The sequence below is a fragment of the Charadrius vociferus genome, unplaced genomic scaffold, assembly GCF_000708025.1.
Source record: "Charadrius vociferus isolate BGI_N301 unplaced genomic scaffold, ASM70802v2 scaffold111, whole genome shotgun sequence".
Lineage (NCBI taxonomy): Eukaryota > Metazoa > Chordata > Aves > Charadriiformes > Charadriidae > Charadrius > Charadrius vociferus.
This window is the reverse complement of record NW_009647046.1, coordinates 2601482-2623383: the sequence shown is the minus strand read 5'-3', so window position 1 is coordinate 2623383 and position 21902 is coordinate 2601482. Positions and strand designations below refer to the sequence as shown.

Below are 21902 nucleotides of genomic sequence, written 5' to 3'. Positions count from 1 at the left end.
TTTGTGAAGTAATCATTTATTATGCAAACACCAGAACTTCATTATATCAAATTTTATTAAATATGTACATGTTATTACTATTTAAAAGAACAGGTATCATTCCAAGATCTGCAAACTTCTCTCTTGCTTTGAGAGCTGCGGCAGAGCCTGTATTAATGCTAGTTTGAAAGCTGTAAGCTAATGCAGTGTCACTGCAAATGACACAGCACCACCTTTGAAGGCAAAACTTCATCAGCTGTATTCTTTAGTTACAATACAATCAAAAAAAATCTTTCCTTACAATAATATATTTGTACATTGTTTAAATTTCCCAACTCTGTCCAACTGGTAGGATGGAAGCAAAGTATTCTGTCACATCTAGGACTCTCAGATGCTGAAGAAGGGAATTCGTACCAGAAACATCTGACGGTAAAGGCCCTTTAAAGGCAGAGAAGGGGGCACAGGAAGCAAAGAGAAAGATGCGTCCATCATCTCCTCTGCTGGTATCCAGCCAGGAGGTCTTAATATTTTTCTTGCTCAGGGTCCCATGGCCTCAGTGAGGATAATGCTTCCTATCGGTGACCCCCCTTCCCATCACCTCTCCACTAAACTGGTAGGTCAGCTTCTTCTTGACTTTCTTGACCTCCCCTGTCTTGCCATAGTTTCTCAAAGCCCGTGCCATCTTCTGGTAGGTCATTTTCTTGCGATTGCCTTTCTGGATGCCCCAGCGATGTGCCAATGCTTCTTTGTGTTTGGAGGAGAACTGGAAAGTACCTTTTTCCTTGTCCACCCACCAGATGCTGTCCTTCATGTCTCCACTGCGAAGAAGGTCCAGAAGGAACTGATACAGACGTATCTTTTTCTTGCTGCCTGTGTGAGAGTCAGAGAAGAAAGGCAGTGGAGCGTTAGGATTAGCATGTAGTTCCTAGGGAAATAGCAGAACGTATATAATTCATATAACTGTTTCGGCTAGTTTGTCAGTCATGTAACTTCTTCAGTTTGCAACATTTATAACAATAGACAGTGTTACAATGTGAGGACATAATGTGGATTGATGTACCAAGAAGAAAAGAATAAGGAATTCTGAAGGCCCAAGCCTTGTTTTGAAATTAGATTGCTAATTTGAAGCTAACTGAAAAACATTGCTAACTTGAAACCAATCTGAAGCTAATTTCGGTAGGTAATACAGAACCTGACTTTCAGGTACTGAGCAAACAGAGCTAAATATTTTTAAAAAACAGTTCCTTGACCTTCTTGCCTTGGTTTTCCCATATGTTAATGGAAATGGGAGTAGAAATGGCAAAAGCCATTTCCATTAAGGAAATGTGAATAGGCAAGGCAGAAGGATGAAGTGAGAGTATGTAAAGAAATGAGATTTGAGATACAGACACAGTTATGGTGATAAAAGATTCAGAGGACAGGAGAGTGCAAGAAGTCAGGGAAAGTGAATCTTTGGCAGTGGGATAAAATACTAGCACAGCAGTTCTACAGTTTTATTCATTATCATCATGGTACTGTAACAGCTGCTCAGTACATAGCTTGATGTCTTCACTGACCTGTTTCTCCATGCATAATTCCAGGCCCAGGGTCCACACCATCAGTCTCCCCATCTGATACCTCCAGTGGGGGGCTCTGCCTCTCTATGTCTTCCTCATCAGAACTGGGCTGCGGTGGAGAGGAGTACTGTAGGCACATCCGGGGCAAATAGGACACCTTTGGAAGAAAAGAGTAGTAGAGGGAGGAGGTAGTTATAGAGAGTGGGGCATCAAGATAAAAATAGGAAATGTCATGGAGACAGTTACAGAGAAAAGGGGTGGGGAGAAAGTAAGAGGTATATGAGTTTATTTAGGGTAATACTGACTTAGTTGTTGACATTTATAATAAATACTGTGCAATTAAGAAACAATTCCAGCTAACAGGCAACACTTCCACATGTACAAAGCTGCATCTTTGCAAGATGGAAAGAGAAATAAGGTTGTGAAAGTCAGAACTTTCCCATATGTTATATTTTATGCAAGTGATATTGCCCCTCTTCTCCCACATCTCCCCAAAGCTATCATTCTTCCTAATGAATTTCTGATCCCTGTTGTCCATCCCCTGTGTAAAACTGCTTTTGAGAACAAGTCTTTTTTCTAACATAGACCTTCTGGAACTACTCTTTTAAATTTGAAAGAGCTGAACAGTTCTGCTCTAGCATGGTTGGTTTGACTGGCTTTGGCTCTGTTGTCCTCTTTGTTTCTCAGGCATAGTACCTTCCGACAGCACCGAATGCCTACAGGACTGCATTCAGCTCTTGGAGAAGGGGTTACATGGGGCTGCCAGCTTCCTGTCCTGAATTTCCCCTGTGAGGAGGGGAACAGCCTTAGCACTAAGATAAAGGATACATCATATTGGCTCACATTCTCTTTTCCTAAGTGGCTATCTGAAAATTCCCCATTAATGGGGATTTCTCATCTGCAAAGCTAGCAAGCCAGTTTTTGTGCTAAATTTTGTTGCCCTTATATAGAGGTCTTGTCAGGAGCAGCATGGAATATACCTCAGCTCTGTAAATTCTCAGTTGCCATCTGGTTTGTTAGGTATCATGACCAGTTGCCATGAATTATTGCAGCTTCTTGTTTAAGAATGAGAAACAGATCAGACTGAGAGGCAGGGAGTAAGAACCCAATTCCTACATTAAAAGAAAAACAACCAATATCTCCCAAACTCAGCAGAATGTGGTTTTCATGAAATGGGCCAGATTGATGGTCCTGGAAGGTGAACTCCTTTTGAATTGCTCTTCCTTCCCTCCACCAAGAAAGGACATCTTGAGCCTGATTCCCTTCCCAGGGCACCTTAGGCACTGAAGCGGAGAGCATGTGTTCACTTCATGTGTCACACCACCCACCCCGTGTTGGGCTTTGCCGAGTGGTGCTTTTCAGATGAGTTTTGCACCAGCTTAAAATGTCCCAACGACGAGTGTGCAAAGGGCTGGTTTTGGGGTGCAGCAGCTGGCGGTTAATGAGTTGGCAGATTGGCTGGAGGCGATCTGGCAGGAAGGCCAGGATTGGGTAAGAGTATGTGTAAGCTTCCTGTCAGATCCCCAAGAGCGAAACTTCAGCCCTCACCACAGAGTCACCTTTAGCTTTTTACAGTTAAGAAAGCTGTGGCCTCAGGGGTAGGAAGGAAGGGAGAGACTTCGCCATGGGGGAAGGGGAATGAGAAGGTGGGACAATGTCTTATGGGGGAGGGAAACAGAGATTGGTGCCCCTGTAAAGAAAAAGGCTGTGGAAACCTGGAGTACGTTGGGGGATGAAGTAGAAGTAAGGAAACTGCTTCTCTAGGGCTGGAGGGCTACGGTGGGAGAGGGCTCTGGAGAAGGGAGGGGGAACAGTGTCTCACAAGCAACGGGACTTGCAGAGACCAACCTGGGGAGTTGAGCAAGCTTCCCCCACGCTGTCCCCGCTTTCCCTATCATCTGCTGTATTTTTGCTTACACTTACTTTACGCCTGAAACTCAGTGTAGGTCAACACATACAGTGTCCCATAATTATGTTACACAGAGTCGCAGAGGACCTGCTAGTGTGTTTGAAACAACCAGGTTGCTAATAGAGTTCTGGAGAGAGAAGGCTCAAGAAACTGCTAGCTACTTTCCATGTTCTGATGTTGTCTCAGGGTCTGTGGCATCCATTTGTGATTTTCCTCTTTCTAAAGCTCTTCACAGTTTCCCAACCTTTTCTTTCATTCTCCCTTCAGAATGACTATTCTTTTCTTAATTTATTATTTGGTGAGACCACCTGTTGGCAGGCTAACAGAACTTTTTAAAGAAATCTTGCCCAAGACCAGCCTGAGCCTCAAATTTGATTTCACAAAATAATGTGATATCAACAGAAAATTAGAGAAATATCTTTGCATGTTCTTCCTTTATTTGCAAACTGTAACGCTATATTGCACGACATGGATGGGTGCAGTTAGTAACTGGCAAATTCAGCGGAGGATTAAAGCTTGTTTCCTGCTTCTGTTTCTTTGAAAATACCTTGAATAATAGTATGTGTTGCCTAGGACTGTGGCTGAAACACATCAGAGTGAACCTCAGAGCACGCTGAGTACCACTCGCATGAGCTACTGTAGTTTTAATTAAAAAGCCAAAGATGCCCAGCTGCTAAGGAAGAGGAGGGCAGTAGTGAATTCTGCCTACTAATATCTTCTGCAGCTTGTTATGGGGTGGGGCAGAGAGAGCACAGTGCTCTTTATCAAAAGTTGCAATAAACTTAATTCTCTGCCTTTTGTCCTGAAATGAAAGTTGATAACTGAGTAGAAAGAAGTGGGATAAGCAGGAACACCCTCTCTTGTGTTTCAGTGGTACTTCCAAAGACATCCATAATGGGGCTCATTTTTATTTTTTTCCTTTGGTTGGAGGTAACAGTTGGTCATTATGTTTTAGCAGTTGCAGTGAGCAACTGAAACGACTTGAAGCTTCCCACAGACTGCTGTCCCATTAAGCATTTTTTTTTATTTGTAAGTTTCTGTTCCTAATTCTTTGTTTAAATCTACGTCTTATATTCTATTCCTGATTTTTTTCTGAGTAGTAGGTGAGAAGTTTGATGGCTTTCAGTCAGTCAGTTTCCTGTTGACAGTGTTAACTTATTCACTCAATTTTTTTCCTGCTTTGTTTTTGATTAATACTGTATTTGTACACAATTCCAGTTTGCTTTGAACAAAGAAGCCCAAAACGTCAATGCCATGCATGCAGTTTCTCTCACAAAACTTCAGCAATGGCATCATTATATGCAGTACTGTAATCACCAAACACTCTTCTCTGACCTTAGTCCTACTCTGTCTTGTATTCAGCACATTGTAAGTAGCTTGCCTGCCTTGGGAAACTCCTTAGCACAAGATCACCCAGCTTTCGTATTGCTCCCAGTAATGACTTTGGGCATATTCTTGTAGGATCAGGACTTAAAAGTGATCACCACACCTATGTTGCTTAGTGTCTTTGCGGTACCATGGAACCTCTTATAATTTCAGCTTTAGTGAGAACTTACTGGCACTTTGGTGACTATCTTTACTGTACAATGGAGTATCTTTTTCTACAGGGAGATGACTGGCTTCATGTAAAATCTGAGCACAGACAAGACTGTGTTTTGGCTCTTGGCTTATTTGCTTTCAGATAAAAAGACAAGTAGGTTGTCCTCAGCCTGTTTCACTGTGGTAAAATTGCCAATGACTTATTTTTGTTAGCATTTCTTGTACAGGTCATGTAAAATTGTCAGGGTTGCTTGGAAATATTTAAAACTGTCCTACTACTTTGAGGTTCAGAATACTTCCCAGTAGTCACGGATAGCCTTGCTATGACAATGCATGGCTTCTCAGGTCCAGTTCCTCTGCAGGATTTCAAACCAGTTGATTTTCATTCCAAATTTAACAAAATTTTGAAATTTTAAAAGCCTCCACTAAATCAAATTATCTTTTTAGGCACAGTTTGAGGAACATGACTCCAGATAAAAAGAATGCTTAAACCACACTGGCCTGAGAATGAAGTTTTATATCAAGTGCTTCTGCAGTAAAAGCTTGTGTAATTTGTTTCAGCAATCTCTTTCATATAAAACTATGCATTCCTTGATGCATTATTTTCCCTACCCTTAACTATCATTCTAAATTCTGAGTAAGGGTTTATGACCATACCTGATGGTTGAGTCCGATGTGCGTGGTTGGGATTGCAGAATCCAAAACATGCATTTGTTCAATCTCCATGTGCCTGTACAGCTGCTGCAGCTGGGGAGGCTGTACGCTCTGCAGTTCCGTGAAGTGATTGTCTCCAAAGGTCTCAAACTCACTGTGCATGTGGTGTGGATGATATTCCCAGTAATGATCTAAAGAAAATAAAAACAGATTGTCTGTCATTACAAGATTAAGAAACATGGCATTTACCTGTCCTTCTTTGGTTCCTACTACTGTCACTGTCCTTTCCACTCTCCCCACATCATCCCTGTTGACCTGTCTGTCTCTTGTGACAATCTATATAGGTCCCTGTCAAGTTTCTTTTCCTAGTCTCATAAATGCCTGTGGCTGGCAAGTAATACTTAGGCCACTTTAGTTAGGAGAATACTCTTAGATGGAGAGATGGATTTCAATGATAATTTTGCACAAGGTGCAAAAGACACTAATGCTACCACATTTCCCAAGAAGAGACCATAACAATCTTACACTTTCATTCAGGCAGCAAATTCTACTGATTTACATGTTGTCATATTCTCATTACACTCTTCCTCATGGCATAGAAATGAGGAGATAGAGAAAAATTACAGATCATTCTGCAATTATCCTCAGACTTTATTTTAAACTGCTAGCAAAATCTCAGGAATGCTGCAGAAAAGGCACGGTGCTTTCCTAGGTATTTCTTGTAATAATGCGTTGGTATGTCACACGTTTTTCAGTACCATTACTAGACAATAAAAAGACAAACCGTTGTGGCAGTCTTGTGTACACTGTTTACAGTGAGGCTTAATTCTGATGCAGACCCTTTCTCAGCCTTTTTTATCTCTTTAGTAAGTTTCTGTGATAATTTATATTTTTCAAAAAACCATAAAAAGTACTCAGATAATCACTATACTGTTTCCTGATTTATTTACTTTTGAAATTAAATTCCATATAATTCTCATTTTTAGATGTCTGATTTTTTAATAAAAGCCTCCGTAAGTTTTAGAATTTCATATCTGCTGCTCAGAATTTAAAATCTGCTAGAGGAAATGTGAAGCATCGCAAATTCTATTTCTTTCTTACATACAGTAGCTGCATGCATAACTATGCACATATTTGTGTGCACTCTGTTTTTAAAATCAAAGTTAACATCATGTCCTCTGCTCTAATTGAGCTAATCTTCCTTAGTTTAACTTTTCCTGCAACATTTTATTCATGGTCGTAATTTCTTTATGATATTTAGCGCAACAGTTCTAATTTATATCTTACAGTTGCAAGTTTTCTTCCCTTGTATTATTATAAATAATTTCTGTCCTACTCTTCATGTGTTTTCAGGTTGCTATAATGTACCCTTACAAGGTACTCCTAATTACCACTTAACCCAGCTGCATGTATTTAGCACTCAGTCTTTCAACATAAATCACTATATTCACCCCCCTAATCATACTTGTGCACTTCTCCAAGCTCCCTCCCAGCAGTTGACATCCTTCCGATAAAGTGATGGACAGAACTGAACATTTTGTTCCAAGTGTAGTTGTACTGAATTTATAGAGGAGCAATTGTCTCATTCTGAAATATGATGTTATTGCCTATGACATTATCTGAATACTAATGTGCTGTGAATATTTTTTCCTAAATATCAGTTTTATTCTTTCACTCAGCTTCTGTCTCATCCTTCCCCACTTATGTTTCAAACAATTAGGTCTAATCTCATTGAGGATTTTAAATCTGGGATAGTGACTTTGAACGTGGCTTCCTTTAGAGCAAACCCAGTGATTTGTTTGTACCAAATAGAGTTGTACCTGAGAAGTTACTTTTAGCTGCTGTTATGGCTCAGGTCTGTAGAAATTTATCTGGGGGCTCCATCAGACCATTTACCACACCAGTGCTTACTTTTTTTGTCCTTCCTGCTTTTCTGATTCATGGATAAACTACATCACTGCATGTGAAAGGGAAGAAAAGGTGCTTATAAAAGCACCCAGGGAGCTGCTGCATTACTTTGTAATTTCTTTGCTTTGTTGTATAGTGCTTTTTGTGGGCTATGTATAGATTTTATAGCCTAAAGTTGTAATTATAATGCGCAGCAGCACGTCTTCGTGTTGCAGTGTTAGGGGAAAAGTTTTTCTCTGGTAAAAAAGTGGTTTTTATGGGTGCAAAGTAACCAGGTACTTCTACATTTACATCTGCCCCAACCCAGGAGTGTAGAGTGTGTGAGAGTTTGAATCCACAGGTCATCTAAGGCTGTGTCCAGGTAGGAGGCTTTGGGCACTTTCAATCTGAAACTTTTTTGTTTACTTGTAAGTCTGAGCCACACTAACTCATGCTTTCTCTGGACTAAATTACTGCAGATTTCTCTAAGTGGAGCTAATAATTGAGGGCCCATATACCCGTAATCTGTGCTCTTGTTCCTTAGAATGATCTGACTCTGCTCCTTGTGCAGAAGATCCTCTGTCAGATGGCAATCTCAAAAGACCCCTTGCCTTTGATAATCTACTACAGCATATGAGATCAATGAATAATTGTGAGTATGTCAAAGCCCAGGCAAAACTCTGAGGCTGTCAGTTGCGGGTCTTCAGCTGTGGAATGCCTTACTAGTAGTAACTATGGTGATTAAGAGAGAAGAAAATACATTTCCACCATGCACAGCCACGAGTATCTGTGCATGCCCCAAGCAGTCTACTTTTGATTCTTCTTAAATATTTTTTATCAGCAGTCACGTTTTTATAATGCAAGATACCTCTTAGTTTTTTGGAGCCTATGACAAGGTTCCTGCTGCCTCCAGAAGTGTTCTTTTAAACTCTTTCTTGGCAAAAAAATTAACCTATGGAACACTATTTCTGCATATTCATGTTAATCACTATGTAACATTTAGCTTAGTTGTTACTGAATTATTTTCTTATGGAATTAGGTGCTGCTGTAAAAATACTATAGTAGAATAGTACTAATAGCACAGCATTTAGGGACTTAGTATGTTACAAAATAAATCTATGTCAGAAATTACTTCAACACAAACTTATGTCCAAATATTCAAGTTGTGACAGGAGGAAAAGTCCTTATTTCTTTCTAAATTACCTATAATGTCACAGTGACGCTTAGGAAAAACAATATTGTTTTACTTGCATTAAAAGAGAGATTCTGTCTCCACAAGCCCCTCTGCAGTTAACCATTCTGGCTAAGTTATTGCACATGAAAATATTAAAAAATTCTAAATGTCTGTGTCTGCAGATTAGAGTTATCAGCAGCTATTTACTTCTATGTTCTTTGTTAGTGTTACGTCAGTAACGCATAGCAATTCTGTTGTTTTCTTAAAAATGTAAAGGTGGAAGGAAGAAAAAAGAAATAAGAGAAAAATTCTAGAAATGGAAAGTGTCTATTCTTTGGGTAAAGGAAAATGTCATTAAAAGCCAAGCTATAGCTACACAATGGAGTCATTATGAGAAATTTCATGTGAAGTGAAAGAGGATGTGAAAAAAATTCTCTCTTATAGAGACATGGAGATCATGTTTGTTTTGGTGTTTTATGTAGTGAAAGGTTAGAGGAAGGACAATAATGAATTTTGAACTCCCTCCCATGACAGAGAGGATGTTAGCCTGTTGGGAAGCAATAGTGGACTTAAAGGTTTTGTGTTAATATTCACCAGAGAAGTAGATTCTCACTCTGCAAGTCAGAAAACATTTCTGAACTTTCTCAGTCATCTTCTGACCAATATAAATTGCTTTGCTCCTGTTTTAATAGATGAATAATGTTAGAACCAGCAGTTAGAATATGAAATAGGCTTAAGGAAAGTATTTATTATAAAGTGGAGTAACAGACTAAATCTGCATTACACAGTGCAAAACCAGTGCAGAAATTCATGAGCCAGCGTTTGAACCGGAAACGTGACAGCTCTGTCAGCACAGCACTCTGCCCGCTCTAAGGAGATGACTGTGTTGACATGGCTGTACTTATGAGGTCCGAGCTAGTGTCTCTGAGTGGTGCTGCTCTGTGCTGTACAGGTTTTCCAACTCATTTTGAACTAGGAGAGGGTTTCTTACACAGTGTCACATTGCACAGTTCCCACTAAGCTTTGCTCATCTGAAAAAGCAATTCAAGAAAAAGCCCATAGAGGAAATGAGAAAAATATTGAAGGACACTGGAAAACGAATGTCTTGACTCCCTACAGAATCGATCTCTGTTGAGTGAAATGCTGTGCTCCTAAGCAGTACAGCAGCCTTGTCTATAATGACAGTAGGATCTCATTAGCTCTCACTTTACAAAAGTCATGATTTTAATAATGCCAAATGTTCGAAAATCTATGAGTCAGGCCCCAGCAAATCATGAGAATGGCTTTGAAGCAAGGGGATTTTTTAACAAAGTTTGGAGTTCTTTCTATTTGCCATATAGCATTTGAGACTAAGGTTCACATGTTTGGACTTTCCTCAACTTCTATGTGGGTTAAAATCCTAACAGAATTCTTAAACAGTTTCCTAAATGATCATATGATGAAAATGAAATCTCAAATCATGAAGGCTAGAAACAAAGTGAACAAGGGTCAGCATTCAGCTTTATACAAAAAGTGATTTTTACTAAACCAATAATGTTTAGTAATAACTTAAAGACAAAGCTCCAGTGGCATTTTGTAATTACTAATATTGCATTAGTGTTACAAAATATGCTGTATTACATTTACAAACTTACTAGCATACAAGCTCAGGGTGGGGTAATGGACTAATACATGATCACTTGAAGTAGCTTCTGTCCTGCATGACTGTGTCTCTCTGTTGATTACAATATTTACAAAATAGTTAAGCTACGGTATACAAAATAAATGCATGTTGTGATGAACATATGGATATTCTTCTGGTGTGTTTTTGCTTCTTGAATTTAGTGTCCGCTTATTGGCAATGATCTCCTACATATTAAATTAGTGACAAACTATTATGTGCACTTTACTACTTGCTCACGTACCCATAAAGTAAGGGTTGCCTTCAGCATTATGTTCTAGAAAAGTGACAGTAATGCACGTACCACAGATCTACAGATTAAGCTATTGCCATTTCCCTTTCATGGAACTTATTTGCTAGCAATGAGAGAGAGGTAGTCTGACACTTGAGAGAGACTTTCTTTCTCTTTAGCAGTCCCTTATCAGCAAAGTCAGAAGTATTATTCTGTCTTGTGGTATCTATTTACTTTGTCTGGTAGCTTTTCTTTGAGGTCCATAGTGTTATCAAGTAGACCTGCAAAATTGTTTTTTATATATTGCCAAACATCTCACTGTACCTCACATTGAACACCTCTCTTAAAATTCTGCTTACTTATTTCTTCTTTTTTCTTACCTAATCATGTTCTGAGCTCTTTCACTTCACTGCTATCACTGCAGCACCTTATTTATGTGTTTTCCCTGTCATTTTTCCATCATTATGCTTTTATCCACATTGTTCTGAACACTTAGTACATATTTCTTAAAGTAGTTAGTGACGTCTCTTTCCTGCTCTTCTGCATAGCTCTTCTCAAGACCCACTAGTTTTGTCATGTTAACAAAACAAAAGCTAAAGTTGGGTTAGTAAATGTTTATAGGAATGAAGCAAAATGTGTTAATTTGTGTTTTTCACTCCCCTTTGTATTCTTTGGTTGTTCATTGCTCTTTTGGACTCTGAGCAATTCAGGAAAGCATAGGGCATATTAGATATTTAGACAGAACCAACTACATTACAGGTGCTTTCATAAAAAAAAAAAAAAAAGATTGAAATGTGCAGGCTGGGATTAAGTTTCGTCTTCCATAACCACTGACTGTAGGAGTTAAAGCATTGAAAAAAAAATTTTGGTGTCTTTAGGACAAGTGCAACACAGGTTTAGGAAGAGACAAATTTCTGTTCAAAGCGGGTGTTTAGGTACTGTTAGGCCATAACCCATACAGGTGACTTCGGAGTTTTTGTTGTGTTCATTATGATGAGTAAAAAATGTTAATGATCTGAGCAGTGTAGCCTAGGAACAGCCTTCCAACAGAAAAGTGGGCAGTAAACCAGATGGGATGATAAGATTATGAAAGATAAAGGGATGTTGTTGCTTGAGGTAGCCCAGATTTAATGACAGAAAAGTTATTTCCCAGTGCATTTTCCTACATGTCTTCTTTTGTATTTATTGTTTAATTGCCACAATTGCCTTTTGAGATAATAAATGTTATCCTCATTTTATGGGTGTGTAAACAGGTACAGGTTATAATGTAAAAACCCTGAATTTCCACGTGGAATTTGCTGGGTTTGATTAATATGACTTGACAGATGCCATGAGATAACTTATAAAAACTGAATTAATTCTTTGTCTCCAGGTGTTAAGAATAATATAGGTGTTTCTTGAATGCAATGTAGAAAACAAATTTAGGTAGGACTCTTTCTGTTAAACACCCAGAACAATCCTATTCTGTAACTTGCTGTCCCTTAAGGTAGCTTCTGTTGCCACAGATAAAAGAGTGCTATGTGAAGTTGTTAGATGTCTTAAATTAAGCAGTGATGGGTCCAGTTGCTATATCAGTGGGAGTCTTTTAGGGAAACTCCAGGATCTGAAGGGACTGCCACGAGTGATACAGTAGAACGGTGCTTTTCCTTCCTGAGTCAATATTGACTCTGATATTTCCAGGGTGGTGTTGCTGGACCATTGTATTTCATGGGAGACAAAATTCACAAAGCAAGACTCTCCCCTCTGCATTGATTTAGAATCCAGTGCCCAGGCGACATGAAAATATAAAGACACCAAAGCTTTGAAATCACATACATGAATCGAAGCAATAAATAATCATACAGTAGTTTATATTGAGTTAGCTTTACAGACAAACAGCTACAAGGAAGTACTTGGGTGTTCTGGAGGAACAGTGAGAGTTAAAGCTAGGTGTGGCACCATGCAAAAGAGATCAAAAGAAAGAGAGAAATATATGGAGTTAAAAAAGGCCAAATACCAAAGAAACATAATTAAAATGAAGGCACAAATAAAGTATTTAGGACCTAAGTCAAACAGAAATTGGAGATGGGAACACAAGAAGAGAAATATAGTACTGCAAATTGATATCCTCAAAGAATTCCAAAACAAGCAGAGTGCTTTTGGTCTGCAGAGGAAAGTAAAAACACAGTGAAGATAATGAAGGGTAGAGATCATGAGATCCCACCTTCCTGGCAATACATTGAATGTCCTGGAAGCTCCTTGCATCATTCAGTGCTTTCTAAAATTCTCTTTCAGAGAAACTGTGTTGCAGTTGCTGGGTTGGAACAGTGCTATTAAGCAGAATAAAATATTGTTGGTTTCTGATTTGAAAGTATGTGTCTATACATTATAGATCACAGCAACACGTTTGTTCTTTTCCTGAATGTCCTAAATCTCTTCCCTGTGGTATCCCACGAGACTTTATGCTCCAATGAGATATATTTTAACTTACCACCGTGACTCTCTCCATCACTGTTGAGATATTGGTAATAGTCATGGGGCTGTCGGTAGAGGTCTGACTCATAGGGTACCATATCTTCAGAGGGCTGTAGAGATAAGAGGAATTTTTAGAAGTGTAAGCTTACACAAATCTCTTCGAAATTATTCATATAGTTAGCGAAGGGGAGATGCCAACACATTTTTTATTGCCTCGGGAAAGAAGGGGGAGGCAGGCTTTAAATTCTTATTGAATCAGTTGGAATAAAATGCTTAACACCAAACACTGGTTTGCAAAACAAAAAAAAAAATTAATCCATCACCTTAGACCCAGTCTGTGTAGCAGAACTTGTCCTGTGGTATTACACAAATTCTTGATAATCTGCCCTCCAATCTTTGGCAGATACTACTTAGAGAGCTATCTTGGACATCAGGCCCAAGCCAAGATGCTATCACACTAGCACAGCAGGAAAACTTTTTCTTTGGTAGTGACAGACAATTATTATTATTATTACTCGTTACACAAAAGAGAAAGCAGAAATTTGTCTTGCCTAAGCATGTTATTCTGAGTGTTTCTAGGAGGTCTCACTAAATGGTGGCAGTTTGTAGGAGGGTAATGACATTGACAGAGGGCATAAATACATTTTCTTTCTCAGTTTTTGTCCAAAACGAACTGTAAATGCTTACTGGTTCAAATCAGCTGCACAAGGCTGTTAGGTATGCACACAGAAGACTTTAAAAGTCCAAATATGGGGCAGATATTGAGTTGTGACCTATTGGATGCTTAGCTGTGTAATTAAAGTCCTCTCTATCTTCTTAAAACAAGGTGACATAGGGCAAGTTTCCCACTTGTCTTCCTCCCCTCTCCTAGTAATCCAATGTTAATACTGTTTAATATCTTACGTTGTTTTAATAAAAGTGGTCTGTTTGTTATTAGTTGTGCATAATTCTGTTGCTTTGTTTAACATTTGGTTTTGTCTTTTTCCAGAAAGAAGAGTTAGAGCAGGGCAATGTCCTTCACAGGGCTTTGCTAAACTTTTTTCCAGTTAAGTTTGTTACAGTATTTTCTTTCAGTTAGAAAAAATTCTTATGGTGTCATCAGAAATGTAGAACTCAAACATCTTCTTGCCGTTTGTTCTGAAACGAAATTATTTCTAGGAGGTACTAATAGAAACATTTTTCATCTGTTAATGTTGTTAACTAACTTTACAGAAAAGGACAAATATGTAAAACATGGTAACTTACATGACGAACATATTTTTTATGTTCACATGTTAATGTGTTCATGTGCCTATCTGTATGTCCCAAATCCTTATCTCCCTCCATAAATCTGTCTCATTTTTGGAACACCAGCATTTTGTAAGCTTAGGCTGAGGTGACAGCATGCTAGAAATGTAGGCAAGCGTCTCTTTTTCTTCCTCCTTTAGACTGCTTGAGAACATGAAACCTAAGGCAGCAGCTGCCATTAAAATCCAGATGGAAGTGGTAGATAAGCAGCTGGCGAAAGGAAAAGATTTTTTTTGATGAATACTACATCAAAGTTACCATTGCTTTTTATCTTTACTCTTTAATTCTTCTAGTTAACTCCCTCGGTTCATTCTGTTGGAATTTGGGGTTTTAAAGATTGTCCTTTTTCTAGGGATGTGATTTCTATGGTGATATTGGAGAAATTAGATCAAGAAAAAGAGGGACTTATTCCCAGATGTTAGAGCACAAAGTAATAGCAAATACTTTTAGAAATTACTTTGGACCTTGTTAGATCCTTAGTAGCACCTGCGTGCTGTATTAGCATATCATATTAAAATGGACGGGTAAGATTGCCTAAAATGTCATGACTTCCAGAGTACACACTAACTGGGCATCACATCCATGGAATATCTAAAGCCTCAGGAGAAAATCTATTGTCTGGATGTCAGCTCGCAATATAATCTGTGGTGGTACATACATGTGGGGAAATCTTGAGAAAATGGTAACGCACAATAAAGACAATCCGAGGGAAAGACTAAGCAAAAGGAGAAAATCATCATTTAATTGTAGTCACATTAGGGATACAAGTGAAGGGATTCATTTCTGGACTCCAGAGGATGTAGGTGTAGTCTCCCTTTCCAAATCAATATGATTCCAATAGAATTGCTCCCCATCTACACAGAGATTTAATCGGATGTATAAACTGTTTTCCAGATTTCAGAGGGGTGGTCAAAGGACACAGTACAGCATGAATTCTCTCTAATATTTCTGATTTTCCCCTCCATATTTTCTTTGTGTTCTGTCTAACCATGACTGGCTATATGTATTCACCCATTCCTATTCCTTAGACCCGTGGTGTACTCTGATCTCTGACAAGAAAAATTAATGAGACTGTGTTTTGCTTTCTTTAGGATAAAGTTCTCAATGGAATTTCTACTTTTCATTATCTTTGCAAATTAATTCACCCACCCCTCCATTTCACAGAATCACAGAATGGTCAGGGTTGGAAGGGACCTCTGGAGATCATCTAGTCCAAACCCCTGCCAGAGCAGGGTTACCTACAGCAGGTTGCACAGGATGGTGTCCAGGCGGGTTTTGAATGTCTCCAGTGTGGGAGACTCCACAACCTCTCTGGGCAGCCTGTTCCAGTGGTCTGCTATTTCCTTTTCATAAATATATATTTCCTTTTCATAAATATATGCTTCCTGTTAAATCATGTGGACCTGAAGAATGTATGAAGTTTTTGCCTTCATATTCAAAATTGTTAATTTGTCATAACTCAAAGGAAAGCATTCATATTCTGTGAAAGGAGACACCTCAACATCCAAATGGAAAATGCACATCATCCTAGTTGGGAGAAATGGAGGTTAAAAAAGTCATATAAAGAAAAATCTTTGTTTCCTTTCAGCTAAAATACTAGAAACTGACAGAAATTATAAAAATTTTCAATATCTCAATGCATAGAAGCTGTAGTTCTGATAAATATTTAGACAAAAATAAACAAATTTCCGAAGAAGTCACTGTCCTGTCAATCTAGGCTTAATTTGCTATGTATAAAATTTCCACGCAACAAGAAAAGCTCTATCACTCATATCTTTACAGAAGCATAGGTTGGAAGGAAGGCCAAACCTCAATTCAAAAGTAGATGAACAATACAAATTTTAGACATGGGACAGAATGTTTGACTTTTCCTAGTTGTGTTCTTCCTTTGTTATCTCTTCTTCCCTAAGATTTTTCAAACTCCCTCATTTCAGTTCAATATACTGTAACAGGCAAGAATGTCTCACAGTCTGAGAGCTGAGAATGAATTATTTCTACCATTCAAAAGCTTGTTTTACAAGTTCAGATGTGTATTCAATGATCAGACCTAAAGGAAGGTGTGTTAAATAGACTCTTAAAAAAGTGATTCCCTGAGTTTTTACAGATCTGGCTGACTACAGAGTGAGTTGCAGATACTCAACATCTGAAAAACAGTCTGCTTTTACATAGATCATTGGGTTTTTACAAACTCTGTTTTGAAACTCTGGGACTTAAAATCTCTTTATTATGGATTGTGGGAAATTTTTTCCTTGAAATTGTTTTCTGCTCAGTGATCCATTTGATGAAATATTTATGTGTATATCCTTGTTAACTCATGCAACCTGGACCAATCCATCCCCACAAAGGACTTCAATTGGCAGCACTTTCCATGTTGGTGTCTGATCTTCAAGGGTACAGTAACTAATATTGGAAGATGTATATTAGATATTTAAAAGTTTATGTATGGTAAACTTAATAAGATGGTGGTCAAAGGAGACAGTACAATATGGATTTTCTCTTATTATCTTCATCCTATGGGAAGGTGGGATATTTTCCTCTATTCATTAGAGAAACTATTTCCAAGAACCTGGTTTTAATCTCTCTCTGTTTTTTTTTTTTTTAAAAAAAGTTTTATTAGAAGCTTTTTCTCTAGTTAGAGAAAGGAGATTTCACCATGTGCTGCTGTTGCCTCTTGCACCAGTCTTCACCCACTTGCCTTGTCCTTCTCTGGAACCTCCCCACCCACACACCCATTTCATCATCTTACTTACTAATAGCACTTCCATGACACTGAACTGTTTGTTTCCCCTGACAAAAAAGCAAAGAATGGCTTATGTTACAATTTAACTGATGTCAATGGCCATTTGTTCTATAAATTGTTTTCATATAAAAGAGCGACAGAAAGCTTTGTTAGCAACTCATAGCTGTGGTCTGAAGTTGATATCTCCTTTCCTACATGCCATAAGGTGCAGTACAGTATCTAAAACCATATTCCAACCTCGAGCAAGAGGTCAACAAACAATACTTTATCTGTCACTGACTTTGATAAGTGGAGAGTTGCCTTCATCTTCCTTCTTTTCCCTGAAAGTCAAGGGAAAAGCCACAAAACCGCTTGGAGAAAGCTTGGTTGGCATTGGTTAAGAGAGATACAGGGGACTCAATTGAATAGGAATCTGAAATTTCTTGTTATTTACCATGACTTGGTCAGATGATTCCAGGTGATTGTAAATTCACTAAATGCTGATCTTGTTTTGTTATCCTGACATAACTATTCACTGGCATGTGATTCAGAAATACCCCACAGTGTTTCCAATGATGTGCTGCTGAGACAACTTTTAAGGCCAAAATTAACCATATTTCCTTGGAAAAAAAAAATACACTATAACTATTTTAGAAAAGATGAGTAAAACTATTTACTCTGAGGGTGGTGAGACACTGGAACAGGTTGCCCAGAGAATCTGTGGATGCCCCATCCCTGGAAGTGATCAAGGCCAGGCTGGATGGGTCTTTGAGTAACCTGGTCTAGTGGAAGGTGTCCCTGCCCGTGGCAGGGGGGGTGGAACTAAAAGATCTTTAACGTCCCTTCCAACCTAAACCGTTCTGTGATAACTCACTGGGCCAGCCTCATTGGACCATGCTGGCAACGCAGTTATGTGGAACAGAGTGGTTCTGTGGGGCATTTTCACTCTCATACAAATATACTTCCATTCAAAGCTGTGATTTCTACAGGTGGCTACTTAGGGACCCACAAATAACTGGGTCCCTCTTTAGGCAAAGGTGTTTGACTCAGTAATTTTTCACCCCATAGCACAAATAGATTCTATCATGCACTGGAAGACATGGGGCTCAGTTTGCAGAACTTTTCCATACAAAATTCCTAGTCATCAGAGAAAAATGCTGTACTCCTAAACCATTTGAGCAGCGTTTTCCAAATGAAGGGTAAGAGTTTCCTAGCGTAGTCAAGAGGAAGGCAGTTACTGACCCACCCTCAACTGAAAGGGGAGGGGCGGAGGAGGGAAGTATTGCTTTACAGAAACCCCTGTCTACAAACAGGCTCATGTCTTCTCTCTGAAAAAGTCCCAGGAGGCACAGACTTTTGTAACGATGCCATGTGGGGCTCTAACTGGCAGTGCTCAAAGTGCACTTAAAACAATTTTGAAAGTACAAACCAGAAAATTATTAATTTGTGGACATTTTAATCACAAAAATAAAAACAAAATTGCTCTATCAAGTGCTCCTGTAAGACATAATTGTGTTTTCACTGCTTGTTGTATCATTCATCTGAGCAGAGTTCAGCCAGAATGTTAACTGCAACACAAATAGAATATGGGCCAGACTGTGTTAGGTTTTCACTCCATTTATTCAACGTATGCACTGGAATTCAACGCTGAAAAAAAGAGTCCAGAAAATGAGTGGACAAAAAATTAACAATTGATTTTTTTTTTTTTAATGGAAATACTAGTTTCTGGGGTAGTTTAGGGCAAGGTTTGGGCTTCTTTTAGATTTTTTTTTAAAGACCAACAAGTAACATATTGAGAAATCTCTGTGTAATTTTTTCATTTTCTCAGTTTCTTTTCAGATTTCTGTCCTGACAGATTTACTGTAGATCCACTGGACAACTCGCTATATTTAAGAAAAAGACAAAGAAAAAAGATTTTTAGGTTCTTCTCACCCTTTGGGTAGATAGGGGATTTCAGGGACACTGATGATGAGCTGCTAGAATAAAGGGTCTCCCGAAAAGAAGACATATTTTTTCAGTCAATGTGGATACCAAACATGAAAGGAATTCAAAGGGCCATCTTTCTGGGTGGAGGATAAGGAAATGTGTGTTTAGCCTTTGTTAGATGGGACAATATAAAAGGAAAACTTGATACAAGTTTTGTTGAAAGGGCTCATGGATTTGCATTATCTCTTTCTGTTTTCTGAACGCATATAGCAATAACCATAAGTCATCTACCACATAAAAAGCCAAGTAAAACACCTTATCTGACATGTCTTCAGCTTCTACAAACTTAATAAAATCTAGTTAGGGCCTCTTTTACCCATTCTGCTTAGAGGTTTCCCATTAAGGTTTGTTTCTGAACAACAGGTTAGTGACATTATGTTCTTCATAAATAATAATTTCCGAAGTCACCATACAATAAATTACAGCAGCGTAACAATGCTTCAGAGTTAAAGGATAGAAACAGCCTCATAAGCATACAGAAAGATTTGTATCTTCGAGAAAACATTGAAAGATCCAATTAAGGGCTGTGGGTTTTTTCCTTCATTCACCAACTGCTTTTTCATAGCAAGTGAATTCAAGAGAATTCAGTTCAAGAGAAACTGAAGTTAGGAACTAAAATACCACCATTGCAAAGAGCACAGAGTCCTAAAATCTGCAGTACATAAAATCAGTATTCAGCAACTCTTCTCTCACAGATTGGTAGACATTTAAATACATAAACTATGTCAGAGACTCCAAATTATGAAGAATTACAACCTGAAGAAAGACTCGGCCTTATATGACAAAGCCGGCACTGAAGAAAAAAATTTACTGACTTGCTATGCACATACTGTACAAAAATACCATACATTTAATCTGTGAAAACAAATGGAGATCAAAATCAGATACAAGTTTAGGGAGGAAATGTTGATTTCCCATTCATTGCAATGTTGTCACTAGCTTTATATATTGACCTAAGCCCAACTTCCTGGCATTACAAGTACAGACCAAAACAGAGATATTCTCAAATAACAAAACCTGGTTTACTTTTGCTACTGAGCCCAATGATCCATATTAGGAATAAACCCCATATACTCACAGGGGGAATGAGGGGAAATCCTTCCATTTTGCAAGCTTGCAACATTCAGCCAACTTCTGAGTGAATTTTTCTTAATTCAGTTTTCAAACATCCAGAATAACTGACTTGAAAAAATCACATAAAACAAAAAAAAAAAGAAAAAAAAAGGAAAAAAAAAGAAAAAAAGAAAGAAAAAACGAGATCCTCAGACTCCGTGGAGTCCCTTTGCAGTGATGGATCTCAGGATAGGAGAAGGACCCTAACAAGTTTTCATAGTTTGCCCTAATAGGTTCTGAGGTGAACTTCTTCCCGAGTTGTATGTGAAGTTCCTGATTTTATCAAATGTCTGTAGAAGGGAGATAGCCCTTGGGTCTATCAGTGCGCTGTGACATCACAGCTTTTAGCCAGTTTGCATAAATCTCATTTTAGGGAGCTGCGGCGCTGTAACAGGAAGTCTGCCCTGAGCCAGATCAGCCATGGGCAGGTGCTTACTGTATAATCAGCAACGCAGAGCCTGGGCCTGCTACCAATAAACAAGCGTATGGGTGCAGTGCTCTGTGGAAGACTATGTGCTTCCCACTGTAGATGAACCATAACGATGGTGCTGCTCTCTGGTTTAATGATGTATCATAGAGACGCAGTCCTGACAACTTCTGTGAGGACAGTGCAGTGGCATAGACTTGCTGTAATAATAGTCCTGTGTTGGAATTAGGTGGCGATACTTCGCAGAAAGGAAAAAAATAGTATGCAATTTCAAATATACAATCTACAAATATACAATAACACTGAAGTTAAGCCCATGAGACTTTCTTCATAAACTTTGCAATAGAGCAAAATGATTCAGTGAAAGATACTTAGGCCTCTTATTTGTTTCGTGTGATTTCTTTTCTTTTCTAGCTCCTGCAAGGAGAAAGCGAGTGGGGAAAAGTCATACATGTTCCATGCAATGACGACTGCTCTCAGGTCCTGAGTGCCTTTAGCAGTGAGTGGAGAACAAGATTTGTAGACTTGTATCTAAACAGTGCTGAAATGTCTTGTAGAGATTTTGCTTCAGCTTGTATCACAGGGTGTTCTCCCCTCTCTTTATCCCGCTGTTTTACTTGCATTTGGCTGAAGTGAACAAATGACCATCGTACTGAGGTTCAGGCAGGGGCAGGGGTGAGTGGGCCACGGGGCAGGGTGTACAGGGTGGGGCTTTGCTACAAGGGGAGAACACTCCTGTTCTGCAAAATGCCTTCTTGCTTTGCAGTTAGTTACTAATGTCTTGGAAAAGTGAAGTTTCTTTGTCTGCGTTGTTCCCTTTCAATCTATGCCCATGTGCCACAGGTTCTGCTTTTGAAAGTAGCCTGTTCACCACTCACCTGGGTCTATGTGTGAGGGGGAATTTCAGCCACTACAGACTTCCTCCCTTGTACACTGGTAAAACCAGAGGCCACTCACAAGTTCCTCTCATTCCCCACCCTAAGGAACTCAACAAGTAAACCATATTAGCAGTGGGATAAGATCAAGAACATGATGGGAGATTAACTCTTGAAGCCTCAAACTGAATTTCACCAGCATCAGTTGATACATAAGCATTTCATTCTTATTTTATTAGTACCATGAATTCTTAACTCTAACCTAGAAATAAGCAAGCTGCTAAACAGTCCACTTCTGTCTCTGAGATGGTTCTCAAGTTTCCCCTTGGATACCAGCCTGGAAGTGATCAGAACCACCTGGGGGAAAAGGAAAGAATCAAAGTACAGCCCTGACGATAAAATACAGTACAAACAGAGGAGAAGGGAGTGAACAATAGCATATACAAATCTT

General features: G+C 38.8%; 1 protein-coding gene across 2 annotated transcripts; it reads right to left on the bottom strand.

The window, feature by feature from the left end:
* Positions 1–20466, bottom strand: SPI1 (Spi-1 proto-oncogene). 2 transcript variants are annotated; one of them, XM_009895643.1, is made up of 6 exons: positions 20115–20159; positions 19852–19854; positions 13061–13154; positions 5641–5828; positions 1536–1692; positions 1–849 (listed from the first exon to the last, which is right to left on the bottom strand). In XM_009895643.1, the coding sequence occupies exons 1-6, from the start codon at positions 20157–20159 to the stop codon at positions 533–535; spliced, it is 804 nt and encodes a 267-aa protein (XP_009893945.1). In that variant the 3' UTR covers positions 1–532. The 2 variants fall into 2 exon arrangements, with proteins under 2 accessions (XP_009893945.1, XP_009893946.1); XM_009895644.1 differs by lacking the exon at positions 19852–19854 and having other exon boundaries at positions 20115–20466.
* Positions 20467–21902: the final 1436 nt, after the last annotated feature.

Excerpts from the sequence above, each read along its gene's own strand:
- SPI1 (XM_009895643.1), bottom strand. The coding sequence starts at position 20,159 with ATGTTGCAAGCTTGCAAAATGGAAGGATTTCCCCTCATTCCCCCT. Across the intron at positions 5,829-13,060 it reads TGATGGAGAGAGTCACGGTG|ATCATTACTGGGAATATCAT; the intron begins GTAAGTTAAAAT and ends TATTTTCTTTAG. Across the intron at positions 1,693-5,640 it reads ACATCGGACTCAACCATCAG|GTGTCCTATTTGCCCCGGAT; the intron begins GTATGGTCATAA and ends TTTCTTCCAAAG.